The following is a 13090-nucleotide window of genomic DNA, read 5'->3' on the forward strand; positions in this document are numbered from 1 at the left end:
CACAGCCCTGTGTCCTTCATTTTTGTCCTAGTAGTTTGCATTCTGAATTAGTAAAAGTATTTCGAATTATTAGAAGTGAAACGGCAGAAGTTATCGAAGGAATGCAAAAATTAACATGGATAATGCAAGTAATATTTTTAGTTTCGTGGTGAAAGCCCATATAACAACTTGCAAGTTTTGCTTGTTGTCTGTCATTTAGTGTTCTTGGCAGTCTAGTCATGTATCATTTTTATCTTTTATGCTATGATAAGTGACTTTTCCTCGCCAAGCCCTTTTACATTCATGTATGGTACTTAAGTCCTTAAGCAGCTCTTTCTTATTTTCTTTTACCACAACTTCTGATTGTTTATCGGCAACCATTTGTTTGAAATTTTTGTAAATCAGCCATTCTTTCGTAGGAAGCTTGTTTGCAACCAAGCGATGAAGATGCTGACAGGCTATTCATGCAGTTTATAATGACAATTAGTAGTGATCTGTTTAAAACTGGTTTGTCCGCCTATAGCTGTCTTTTTTGTACTCGCCAGTACAGGTGTGGTACCGATAAATATAAAGAAATAAATATTCCTGTTGTAAACATGTACATGCATCTGAATTTGACTATTCGATATTTGATACTTAATATTTATATTCAATTTGCATTGGAAAAAAATTATATTCACCCACCTCTAATTTTTTTTAATATTGTGCGATACCCCAGTGCTGATATGTGTGTGTGACATCCTGAATTTCGAATTGTTTTCCTGTATTTGGGTCACTGTGGCTCAGTTGATCAAATCGATCAATTTCTTTAGGCCAAATAAGGGGGAAACAAATAAAACTTGGCAGAAGAGTAGGTGAATAAGGTCTAGCTAGCCATTTGCTCTGAGAAAAGTTTGTTGTCTCTGTTGAGATTTTTGCATTTTGTGTGTCATAATTTATGTCACATAGAGTCGCTGTTGATAGAAATGTATGCATGTATAAGGTTCCTAAAGGAAGGGTGGCTTCTAGGTCTTTTTTAGGGTAAGAGAGGAGAATAGGTACAGAAAAGTATTAAACACAGATACCAAAGAATTTAGCCGCTGTTGTCCAATTTTCTTTTATATTATTGTTCAATGATTACTAGCTTTGTCAGTATCCCTTGATGCCAGTCAATTTAAGTTGCCTTGGTATTCGTAAATTCAACCTGCCTGTTCAATCAACCCTGTTGATACTCGCAAAAGGCGCTCGTCCTTTTTAAACACTTCTGAATTGAACATTAAATAATTCAAACTAATTTTGCACATTTGCAATAGTCGATCTTATGGAAGTCGACTGTTAAGGTCTTACAGTATATGCGGGGTAGGGCCAATGCAATGTCAACTTATTACTTAAAGAAATGATGTAAAATTATTTTATACTGACATTTTCTTGATGTAACTTTTCCACAGCACCAAATAACACCATTACATGTGGCTGCAAAATGGGGAAAAAGCAACATGGTGAAGTTGTTGCTTGAAAAGGGAGCAAAAATTGATGCCTCCACAAGGGTAAGTCATGCTTGCATATGTTTGCATTTAAACATTTTTGCATTTTCTTCGTGTGGTGTGTAAAATAAATACTTTGTCACTTGCAACATGTTTGCATTTAGTGGAATAATTTTTTTTTTCTGTCGTACACTTGCAGCATCCTTGTTAGCTAACATGTCAGGAGAAAAGTATTATGTACAGATGATCATGCACGAACTGTTGATTAGAGTTTTTTGTGTGGATTGCGTGTGAAAAAAAAAAATGGGTACAGTGGAACACAATGTTAGTGAAATGAGTGCCCTCTTGCCCTGCTTCCATACTGCCTTGAAGCGGGGTCCCTCTTCTACAGAAGTGTGGTGCACACCGTTACCTCTCTCTTGCTCTTCGTGATGTCTTCTGGTGACAAAAGTGGGGTGGGAGTGATAGTAAACTTTCTTTTTTTTTATCCTTTTTGGTATAAAGCTTCTTTAACTATATTTTGCATCTTCTGTGTGCTAACAACTGAAAGTGTCACCTTAACTTGCTGTTATGTGTTATTTTTTGATCCAGGATGGACTAACGCCATTGCACTGTGCAGCCCGTAGTGGCCATGACCAAGTAGTTGAGCAACTGCTTGAGAAGAATGCTCCCATTACAGCAAAGACCAAGGTAAGAACAGATGGGCATTAGTATTGGATCATCATATGTCTAGAAGGAGGATATCCACTTGCCAGTGACTCTAGAGAAAAGTGAGGTTATGTGACTTGGAAGCAGTGTTGCGGAATGGCCCCCCATTCCATTCCAATTCCATTACAGGGAATTAGAACTTGCCACAATTCCATTCCTTTCAATTCCTCGGAATGAAATACTTAGCCCATTCCCACTCTGGGAATGGCCGGGCAGTTAAATTTCTTTCCTGTAATTCCTCAAAGTAGGAAAGGCATCTTGGTAGTTATCGAGTTACCAATGAATGCACCATAAAGCTAATGTCATCAGACGTGTTAAGAACTGCAAAAGTACGCGAAACATGTTACCAAGGTAGAGAGATAGTAGCTAGGTGACATATCCCGTGTAGTACAACCACCCTACTAATTCCCATAGGGGCAGTTCTCTCTCTACTTATAGTATTTGCATGGTCAGCATGTTTTAATGGCTTCTGATGTTTTAGTATTATTTAAGCTTAAATGTGTTAATGATAAAATGACGACATAGCATATTTTTGCTTAGGTGTCCTCGTGATTTTTAAATGCTGCAGTAAAGGACACAAACAGTGCAAGGTGCAAAAAGAAGCTTTATTTTGGTTTTATTCATTGAAATTTTGCAACAAAATGTCATGAGCTAAATGGGCACTTCGCCGTTTAGTTTTGAAGTGTAAATGATGGCTGCTTCAACGGTTCGTTCTAAAAACAAAAAAAGTGAGATGAAACAATTTCTTTCTACCTAACTATGTGTTACGCTTCACAAACATGAGCTGCTTGAAAGAGGCCGCTTGACAGCCGATTTCGCTTTGCTGTCATTATCAGGGATGCCGTAGAAAACAAGCGTTCCACGTCAACTGACATCGCATTCATAGTGAAAACTACCCTTCCTTGTGAGGCGAGAAAGCAAGGGAAAGCGGCTAGCGTTCGCTTTCCACTAGGTCAGGGGCTTAACCGTGTCTGCGCAAGTTCCCTCTGTATGGTAAAGAGAAATTTACCCTGCAATGGATGTAGGCATATTGTCTTGGTGGGCATTTTAATTTTACCTGATGATTTTAAACATCACTCTGTTTGGCCCTGCTTCAGAGTCTGCATTCGCGAGGGTGCTGGCTGTCCAGCCCTAACAAAAGAGGCCCCCTCCCCAGCACAGCAGAACGCATCTGCTTGGCTGTTGCAGCTGAACACCACGAAGACTTAAACTGTGTGTCTAGGAGGGTACCCATAAAGGAAAGTCAGTCCACATGCTTGCGAACCGCTTCTCTAGGCTACGCTGTAGGCCTTTAGCCGCCTCTTTGCAAAGAAGTGTGTGCTTTTGCTTAAGATTTCCGCAAGGAAAACTTCGATATTTCGCAATGCGGGAAGTAAAAGCCTGGCTGTCTCGTGTCTTTCTGCAGCAACTCTGTGGCTTCCTCTGCAGGGGAGAGTAGCTCAATCAAGTCTGTCGGCAGCCTCGGTTCATATTTAGAGAGTTTAGCCTTCTTGCACGCGTACAGAGTTTCTGTTAGGCCTGGATGACTTCAAAAAGTGGTAATGAGCTTCCTCACCATCCACAGCTGTGACTTCCACATCGTCATGTAATGAGATTTCAAATGCAGACCGGCCACATTGTCGGCCAGATCGGCGGGGCTCGTGCATATACACGCAACGATGGTGCCGGATTTTTGTACGATTTCCTCGGCATTTGGGTCCTAAAATAAAGTGAGGATGTCAATTAGTGAATATTGACACTGCAAGTACAGGTAGCGCAAATGGCAAGCATGCAATACAACAGAGCTTCAGAAAGAGAATGATGACATGTGTAATCGTACGGTATTGCACTCGACGACACACTGACACTCTTCAAGACTGCATTAGACAAAATAAAGTGGATCAGACGCAGCCATTTTTTCTAGCCCTACAATAAATTGTGTGCACATTAATGCATAGGCTGCACCTTTCTGTTCTTCAGGAATAAATGTTGTGCACATAGTGCCATGGCTACTGCACTATGGCTGATATTATCTTAATGAAATGGGCTTCGTAATTCAAATAAACATACTAGCAGCAGACTGCCGCCTCGCTGACTTGTCTTATATGCAGGGTGTCTACGAACCGGGAAAGCCTGGAATTCTCAGATATTTTGAGTAGTCTGGAAAAACTTGGGGAAAACTCAGGGAATTTTTGCCTCTATCAGGGAAAATTAGCTGTAATTTTATTGAAAGGGTCGAAAGTCGCGGTAATGCATGCTCGAGTAACAGACAGGAATCGTAATGAATTGTCTTTGACCCCCTGTCGTCAGCTGGAGGAGTTGCCAGTGTACAGTCAACGACCGACTTTTTGGATGCCCGATAATTTGGATGGTTTCGCGGCACCACCACATACCCCATAGAGTAAAGGTATCAGAAGTCTGAAATTTCGGATGCAAGAACCCTTCGTCGTCTGATTTTCCGGACCCTTTGCTGCGATCGAAGGTCTGAAACGGCATTAATCAAAGCCACTACCACTGCCGTTTTGATTAGCTTGCCGCCTCGAACCGGTACTCTCGCACGCAGATCCACTGGCAGCCGTAGCCACACCTGCGGCAACGCTAGACCTAGCCGCTTAAACATTCGCTATTAAGCTTTTTGCCGTTTGGTGCCGTGTTTTTCATTGAAAGAATTCACTGCTGTCAGCAATGGCACCAACTCCGTTTTTGTGGTCCTCGCGATTGGCTTAGAAGCTTGAAAAGCAAGATGCGTTGCATAACACCGGTTCCTGAAAGTCAGCTTTGCCTCTGTACAGAAATGTTACATGGTGAAGCATACTCAAAATTATTGCAGTGAAGCATAAGTGTGGGAAGGGGCTATGGCCACGGGACACAGTATGTATTCCTTAATTAGGCACGCATGCACCAGGTATCTCCTGTCACAGTACGAGCACCGATATGCCTTACACTTGTACCGACAGGCCTTCAGAGCGTTTTCGAATCTGCTTGTAGTGGTTTGAGCCCTTAAGGGCAGTAAATGACATGCATTTATTTTTTCCAACTGGCCGATTTTTCGTATGTTTTCGCGGCTCCTAGGGAGTTCGAAAAATCAGACATGGACTGCGCAATTGAGCAAGAAGGTGCTTCAAATGGTCCGTGGGGCGAACTAGGGGTGGAAGGAGGACAAGAACAGAAAAGACCTTTGTATTGAGGAATGAACGTGAAAGAAAGTGTTCTGCCGCTGTTTTGAAGCAACTTGAGTTCAAGAAACAAAGTGTTGGCTGATGCCGAGATGCAGGTGTCCCTCATCCAAACCAAAATAAACTCTTTAAAGCAGTGAAACACAACACTGAGGCATCGTGCACGGGCTGAGAGTATGTCAGGACAGTTGACGTTGACTTACGAGCTGTTGAGAGAGAATCTCAATTGTGACAAAGTTTGGGCCTCATGCCACTGAGCTTGTTATCATTTGATAGAAATAGCTCACATTAGAAAATATTTGCATCTGTATGCATCTCCTTTTTATTCGTATTTGAGAATATCCAACTCGATTTGCAATTTTTTTCAAATACATTTTATTTTGTGTGCATTTTACTAACCCCTCCCTTCCATTACCTTTTTAAATAACATAAACACCACTCCTAAGTTATGCAAATTGGATTAAGTCGTTTTTAAAAGTTTTTTTTCATATGCTTACTATATAGTGACAGCATCAGGCGATATGGTTTCAGCCCGTCTTGACATAAAACATAGTTCTGCATCATTCAGGGAATTTTGCAAAGGCACTCGTGGGTAAACCTGGAAAACTCGGGGAATTCATAAAGGCCAACGTTTGGTAGACACCCTGTATATGCTAGGCAACTGTGTTTATGGGCAGAGCGATTTGTACTAGAAGGAGTGACATACACAAGATTTCATTTTCCTGGGCGGGGGCCGGTAGGGGGGGGGGATGTAATCCAAAAAGAAAGGAGTGGAAGATCACGAAAGGAGAAAAATAGCAAGGCGCACAAAATAAAATAAGACAAAAATAGCTTGAACAAGGAATCAACCAAACCCAAATCTTTTAAAATGTAACTTTGTGACACCGTGGGCATTCTTTACATGATGCACCAGTTTTGTTTTTTGTCTTTAGAGCTATTTCAGAACGGTTCATTGACGGGGTGAGAGCCGACCTCGAAGTTGCGTAAGCGCGGTGCTTGGCCTGCGGCAGAAAAATTATTTGCAGCCACTATTTGATGGGAAGCAGAGTTCGTGACCTCAGCCATGGCAGCAAATGCACCACGAATCCCCAAGATGAAGAAGTGAAGCACGCTCGAATTTTCGGCTAAACATGTGGGGGTAGTTGCATAATAAAGCGTTAAAGCACTGAAACTGTAACAAGCAGTTGTCTGCCCTTACTTTTCAAACAGCAACTTCGACATATTTTGACAAAAAACAGCATGTAGATGAACAATCGCTCTATTTTCGGAAAAAGACATAATTCCATTCCCATTCCATTCCCTCAAGCGTTATCGCCATTCCATTCCCATTCTGAGGTAATGAAAATGTGAAATGATCCAGAGTCATTCCAATTCCGGAGTGGTAACTCCACAAGTTGGAAGAATGTGATGTAACCACAGAAGACATGTAGCTGTTTGTTTTTAGTATAGTGTAGTGGTAGCACACTACAATGACAAAAGGCTTAAGTTTATCATGTGCTGTCTGTGCAGAATGGGCTTGCTCCTCTACACATGGCTTCACAAGGTGACCATGTAGACAGTGCTCGCATCCTACTTTATCACAAGGCTCCAGTGGATGATGTCACTGTTGTAAGTATATGCTTTGCACACTAATTTTGCTTTTTGTCATTGTCGGCCACCAGAAAGAAAATAAAAAGACAAATTCCTTTAAGTGATTTATTACAGCAATAAGTAAGTCAGTAAAGCTTTGTCAGTATGCATATTAATGGAAAATCCAAGAATGTGCGACTTGAAAGTGCATTGTAGTTGTAAATGTGCTTAGGTGCAAGGCACTAAATAGTAACTGCCACTTCTTTTGCGTGGTTGTTTGTCCTGAAGTTAAAGTTTGCCTCTAAAGATTGGGATTGAATTAGAATGAGATATCGCAGTCCCATGGAGCTAAAGGTACTGCACCTTTTGCTGCTGGCCACTGCAGGATGAATGGACCATCAATGGGCCTCTTGATGTTGATTTCAGGAAAAGAGTTGCCTTGACGCAACTGGGTTACTTACCAGCTGTAAAACTCTAGTGGTACCTTATCTTAAAACGCCAACAAACAGACACCAAGGACAACATAGGTGAAATTACAGTCGAACGTCGATATATCGAACAGCGCGTTATCGCGAAAAAGTTCTATGTAGCCAGAATTCGATGTAGAACATCACGATAAAAGCGCATCAAAAACTTCTGCCAATCAATCAATGAACCAAGGGCACAATTGGGGATCGTTGTTCGGAGTGTGCGTTCGCTTACCTAGGCCGCACCGACTTCGTCAGCCTGGAGTGCCCGGTTGATTGCGCTGCACGCAGTTAGCCTAATCAATGCCTCTTCTAACTATAGGAGGCATTGGCCTAAGCCACACTGACTTTGTCAGCCGTGTGAAGTCGTTGCGACCTAGGCCAATTGCACTCGGCTAGGCCCATCGCACGTGGCACAACTGAATGCACGCTCGAACAACAATCCTCGATTGCGCCCAAATCATGGCACAGTAAATACTCACTCGAAGCTTCACACAAAGTATTTATTTATTTGGCTGAAAGTACTGCAGCAGTGTAGCCTGCTTCTTATAAGCAGCCGCATGCTTAAGCACGGAGTCCTCAGCATAGTCTAAATGATCCACAACCAATAGGCCAGTGCCTTCTACTGCGCCGCAGTAGTGGCGTAGAAGGGCCAAGGCAGCTACAGCCTCAGTTGGAAGTCAGGAGCGGGACAACATAAGCGCTTGAGGTATCAACCTTGGCAGCGTCTTCGCTTGGCCGCTACTTCTGCTGCGATCTGCACATCCGTCAGTCGAAGCATCTTGAAACACTGTCAATAACAAAGTATTAAGTGGCGTCTGCCAAGGCGTCTATGAGTGAGTCCAGTGAGTGCGCACTGTCGTGCATCATTGTGGATGCAAACCGCCAGTCTTCGCAAGGCATGGCTGGTGCAGTGCATGGCACCAAGGTGGAGTCAGTGCGGCAAATGCAATGCGTCGTTCACGTTCTTGAACTAGCCAAGCTGCCGCGTGCGTACACTGCTACGTTTAAATGGTGCCCTTGGCGCGATCGATGTGAAAAGGCAGTGGCAATACAGGGCCAGGAAATACCTCGGGTAAAAGAATATAAAGGCCTTCGTATATGGATAAATGAAAGCAATAGATATATGGAAACACAGGAAAAAAACAATATGAGTAAAGAGGAAGAGAAATGCAGCCATAATGAAGCACAGAGCGCTGTGGGGATATAATAGGTACAAGGTGCTCCGGGGTATGTGGAAAGGTGTAATGGATCCAGGACTTACTTTTGGAAATGCGGTTGTTTGCTTGAAATCGGGGGTACAATCAGGACTCGGTGGCAACCAAAGCTCAGTGGGATGCCTCGCATTGGGCGCTCACGGGAAGACTGCAAATGAAGCTATGCAGGGTGATATGGGCTGGACAAGTGTTGAAGTGAGGGAAGCTCAGGGTAAAATTGATTATGAAGAACGACTGAAGAATATGGAAAAAAGTAAATGGGCTGGGAGAGTGTTGAGGTATTTGTACCGGAAAAACATTGATTCACAGTGGAGGAAAAGAACTAGTAAGCTTACCAGCAAGTGTGCGGCCTGTAAGGTGCGCAACATAGCAACAAAGAATGTCAAGTGGAAAGTCGGAGAGGCTGAAATAATCTCATGGGTGGCGGCAATGGAAAAGAAATCTGCGATGAGTAACTAAATCTCGTTAATTCGAAATCCCGCGTAATTCGAAGGTTTTCGGCGGTCCCAACAGTTTGCATGCAAATTTTGCCGGATAATTTGAACAGCCAGTGTGCCCATATCCGGATAATACGTCAGTTTAAACCATGGCCTCCGTGATCCGCAACAAAAAAGTTAGTGTGCCGGTCTCTGAGGCCAGTATAGTTGCTGGAGTGGCAGCCAGGCGGCACTTTAAATCAACTTTCTGTTGACTTACTTTTGGAAATGCGGTTGTTTGCTATAAATCAGGGGTACAATCAGGACTCGACGGGAACCAAAGGTCAGTGGGTCGCCTTGCATTGGGCGCTCACGGGAAGACTACGAATGAACCTGTGCAGGGTGATATGGGCTGGACTAGTTTTGAAGTGAGGGAAGCTCGCAGTAAAATTGAGTATGAAGAATGGCTGAGGAATATGGAAGAAAGTAAATGGGCTGGGAGAGTGTTCAGATATCTGTACAGGAAAAACATTGATTCACAGTGGAGGAAAAGAACTAGGAAGCTTACCAGCAAGTATGCCGCCTGTAGGGTGAGAAAAACAGCAACAAAGAAGGTCAAGCGGAAAGTCAGAGAGGCTGAATTAATCTCATGGGTGGCGGCAATGGAAAAGAAACCTGCCATGAGTAACTACTTAAGAGGAAAAAACGAAATTGAGAAAGAAACCATTTATGATAACTCAAAGGGAAGCTCATTACTTTTCGAAGCGAGATTGGGATGCCTTAGAACATGCACCTATAAAGCGAGATATAAGAAGGAAGAAGAAGCATGTGCTTGCTGTGGTAAAGCTAGAGAAACTACGGAGCATGTTTTATTAGAATGTGAAGACGCCTACCCAGCGGTCGATTTAGGCACCATTGGCCTCCTTGAAGCCCTTGGGTTCAGAGGGAGCAGTGGTAAAGCAAACATGTCCGCAATAGACATTAGTAAGAGGCGACTGGAGGATTGGTGGAAGAAAAGTAGGGAAACGACAAAAGACGGAGACGTACAAAAGCACAGTTTGCACTAGGGGATCAGAAAATTTGGGCGTGGTAGTTCATAGTGTTTTCTTTTTCTTTTTTCATTGTTTAACCTAGGTACGATATTAGGCAGTATAGTAGCAAGAGCTTGGTGGCGCAAGCCACCGCCCCGTTCCAAAGCGGACGCTCATAATATCCATCCTGTTTCTGGCGAACGTTGTGCGCAGTTTTGTGGAGTGTAGGGACGGTAACAGTGAATTGCTGCGCACTGTCAATGGTTCCTTTACTAGATGCCTGCCGCGTTGTCCGGTAAACTCGGTTCCGTGCCCTCTCCCTTTTCTCGTCTCCGTGAAAAGGCAACGAGCGCCTCTCATGGCGAACGCCTGCAACTTATATCACATGCTGCGGCAGATTACCGTGGCATCTGTCACCATCTCGGAGGCCCGTGATAACGCTCGCTACGTTTATAGTCCGACGTTATCGGCGCGCGGGCGAGCGTCGTTCGTGGTCAGTCACGCTATGCCGGTTGCGCTGCGCCAGCCGAGATGCCATCCCCTCTATACTTGAACGCGCGTGCCTTCGGCTGCTATCTTCGGAGCATGCGCAGAACGTTCGCCAAGTCGCGCGCCGTCCGCAAAAGCTGCCTGCGGAGTTGTGTTGGCGCCTTTTTCTTCGCGCGCAATGCATTGTGGTGCGAGAGTTCCGCCGACTCCAACGCGCGAATGGCTCAGGAGCCATATCGGTGCCGGGCCCGTCGGGGCGCGTTGGAAGCCGCCGGTGCGTGGCATTTTCGCCGACGTGACGTAGCGTGCGCATGCGCAAGCGTTACGTCGGACTATAAACGGCCCTTTAACAGACGCCTGCGCATATAACGCGCCGGCGGAAGCATTCAGCCGCCGCTGCCACATCCACCGGAAATTGGAAAGGCAACGAGTGCTGCCTCAGGGAATTTATGCTGAACTAAGGGAAACGCCGCTACAATGGGAAAGCGAGCAACGCGGCGGGCATCTAGTAAAGGAGGCATCGGCACTGTAAACAGACTGGAGGATGCAGCCGACGGTGCGGCTAACTACTGCGCCAAGCAGTCACGCATCGATGACTTACTTAAAGTGGCCGTTTTTCAGGCGAAATAAAGGTGCAGTGTTGATGCAGCCACATTTCGTATGTTCATTTTTCGTTTTTAGTCCATTTCTGATAATTCGAAAACCCGGTTAATTCGATGATTTTTTGCGGTCCGACGGACTTCGAATTAACGAGGTTCTACTGTACTTAAAAGTAAAAAACGAAATCGGGAAAGAAACAATTTATGATAATGGAAAGGGAAGCTCATTACTCTTCGAAGCGAGATCGAGACGCCTTAGAACACACACCTATAAAGTGAGATATAGGAAGGAAGAAGAAGCATGTGCTTGCTGCGGTAAAGCTAGGGAAACAATGGAGCATGTTTTATTAGAATGTGAAGATATCTGCCCAGCGATCGAGTTAGGCACCACTGGCCTCCTTGAAGCTCTTGGGTTCAGCGAGAGTAGAGGGAAAGTAAACATGTCCGTAATATAGATTAGTAAAAGGCGATTGGAAGATTAGTGGAAGAAAAGTATGGAAACGACAAAAAACTGAGACTTACAATAACAAAGTTCACAATAGGGGGTCAGAAAATTTGCTTATGGAAATTCTTGTTTTTTTACTTTTTTTTTGACCTAGGTAGGACATTAGGCAGTATAGTAGCAAGAGCTTGGTGGCACAACCCACCGCCCCATACCAAAGGGGACACTCTTAGCAACCTTCCATCCATGTGTGCAGCTATAGTGCGCAGCAGTCGGGAACGCCCATTGCGCCACCGCTATCTTCGAGGGTGTTGCGGGAAAGCTCACCGCCTGTGAACAGAGCGCACCTGGCATGAGGTGGTGGAGTTCTATATGTCCATTTTACATCCAACCCCGGTCGAAATAAAAAATTAAAAATGCATTTGATTTTCCAGATGATATAGAAAGTGTTCGATATATGCAATAATTCAATATATCTGTGTTCGATATATCAAGGTTTTACTGTACTTGTACTTACTAATTGAATGAAAGAAATGATAAATTAATGAAAATGAACGTAGATGAAAGAACAACTGGCTACAGATGAGATACGAACCCGTGTTTTCACATTACGCGTCCAATGCTTTTACCAACTATGCTACTGCAGTGCCGTTTTCCCATCCACTTTCTGGCGTATTTATGTTTCACTACTAGAACTAACCCTAGGAGTGTTAGCCAGCACCACCGCTCACAGACCTAGGTGGCAGATGTGGAACATCCTTTCTGCCACAGCATCATGAATTGGTGGTACCTTAGTGGTAAAAGGCGTGATTTTCTGTAGTCATCCTTCTGGCAAGGTCGCATAAATGCTAGAGACTGTAAAGGGCGGGTGCCTAGTTCCTAAAAGGAAACGTGAAAAGACTGGGAGGAAGAAAAAAGCACACTCATTTGACTTATCAGCCACGCCACTAGAGTCGTGTTGGAAATATACGCTAACCACAATAAATGCAACTTTATGATTGTTTGGAACCGTTTTATTTGCCATTGTTTTGCTGAATTATCTCAAATTATTACTTAATTGAATTCAGCAAAGTTGCCAGTTCTCTGTGATGGCACTCATATATATTAATTGCTGTCTGCTTAGCTCGGCGTGTTCTTGTGACAGGTGATGGTGATGGTGATGAAAAAGATGCTTAATAATTTTTGATTGCTGCAACATGAACTCTTGAGTTGTAGCTGGACCTTTGACTTGTGTCATAATGCTATGTATATTCATTTAACAGTGTTTGGTTTCTGGGGCTATCTGTCTATTATTGTATTATGTAGGAAGCATTCAAAGCTGCATTGTGCAAGCTGGCTATAACGCATTATTTTAGAATGTTGCTGGGCCCATCCTATTGTGTTTTATGTCTACAATGTCACAAAAAAGTCACAGTTTCGCCCAGAAGGTGAAGTGTTGATTGCGATAGCTATACGAAGTAAGGATAGTAGTTTTGTCGGCTGTATAAACTTGTAAACATAGGCATACTAACTAAATTAACAAGCATGGTGTCACACGCACACAAGCAAACATGAA

The 13090-nt window shown here is 43.7% G+C and overlaps 1 protein-coding gene across 1 annotated transcript in view; it reads left to right on the forward strand.

Annotated features, from left to right (window-relative positions):
- LOC142588471 (uncharacterized) overlaps positions 1 to 13090 on the forward strand; it is a 334812-nt gene that overhangs the window by 45718 nt on the left and 276004 nt on the right. Inside the window, exons 7-9 of the mRNA XM_075700246.1 lie at positions 1407 to 1505; positions 2034 to 2132; positions 6815 to 6913. Of these exons, the coding sequence (XP_075556361.1) occupies positions 1407 to 1505; positions 2034 to 2132; positions 6815 to 6913 (297 nt within the window). The remainder of the gene's footprint in view (positions 1 to 1406; positions 1506 to 2033; positions 2133 to 6814; positions 6914 to 13090) is intronic.

Source organism: Dermacentor variabilis, chromosome 1, assembly GCF_050947875.1.
Source record: "Dermacentor variabilis isolate Ectoservices chromosome 1, ASM5094787v1, whole genome shotgun sequence".
NCBI classification, from domain to species: Eukaryota; Metazoa; Arthropoda; class Arachnida; order Ixodida; family Ixodidae; genus Dermacentor; species Dermacentor variabilis.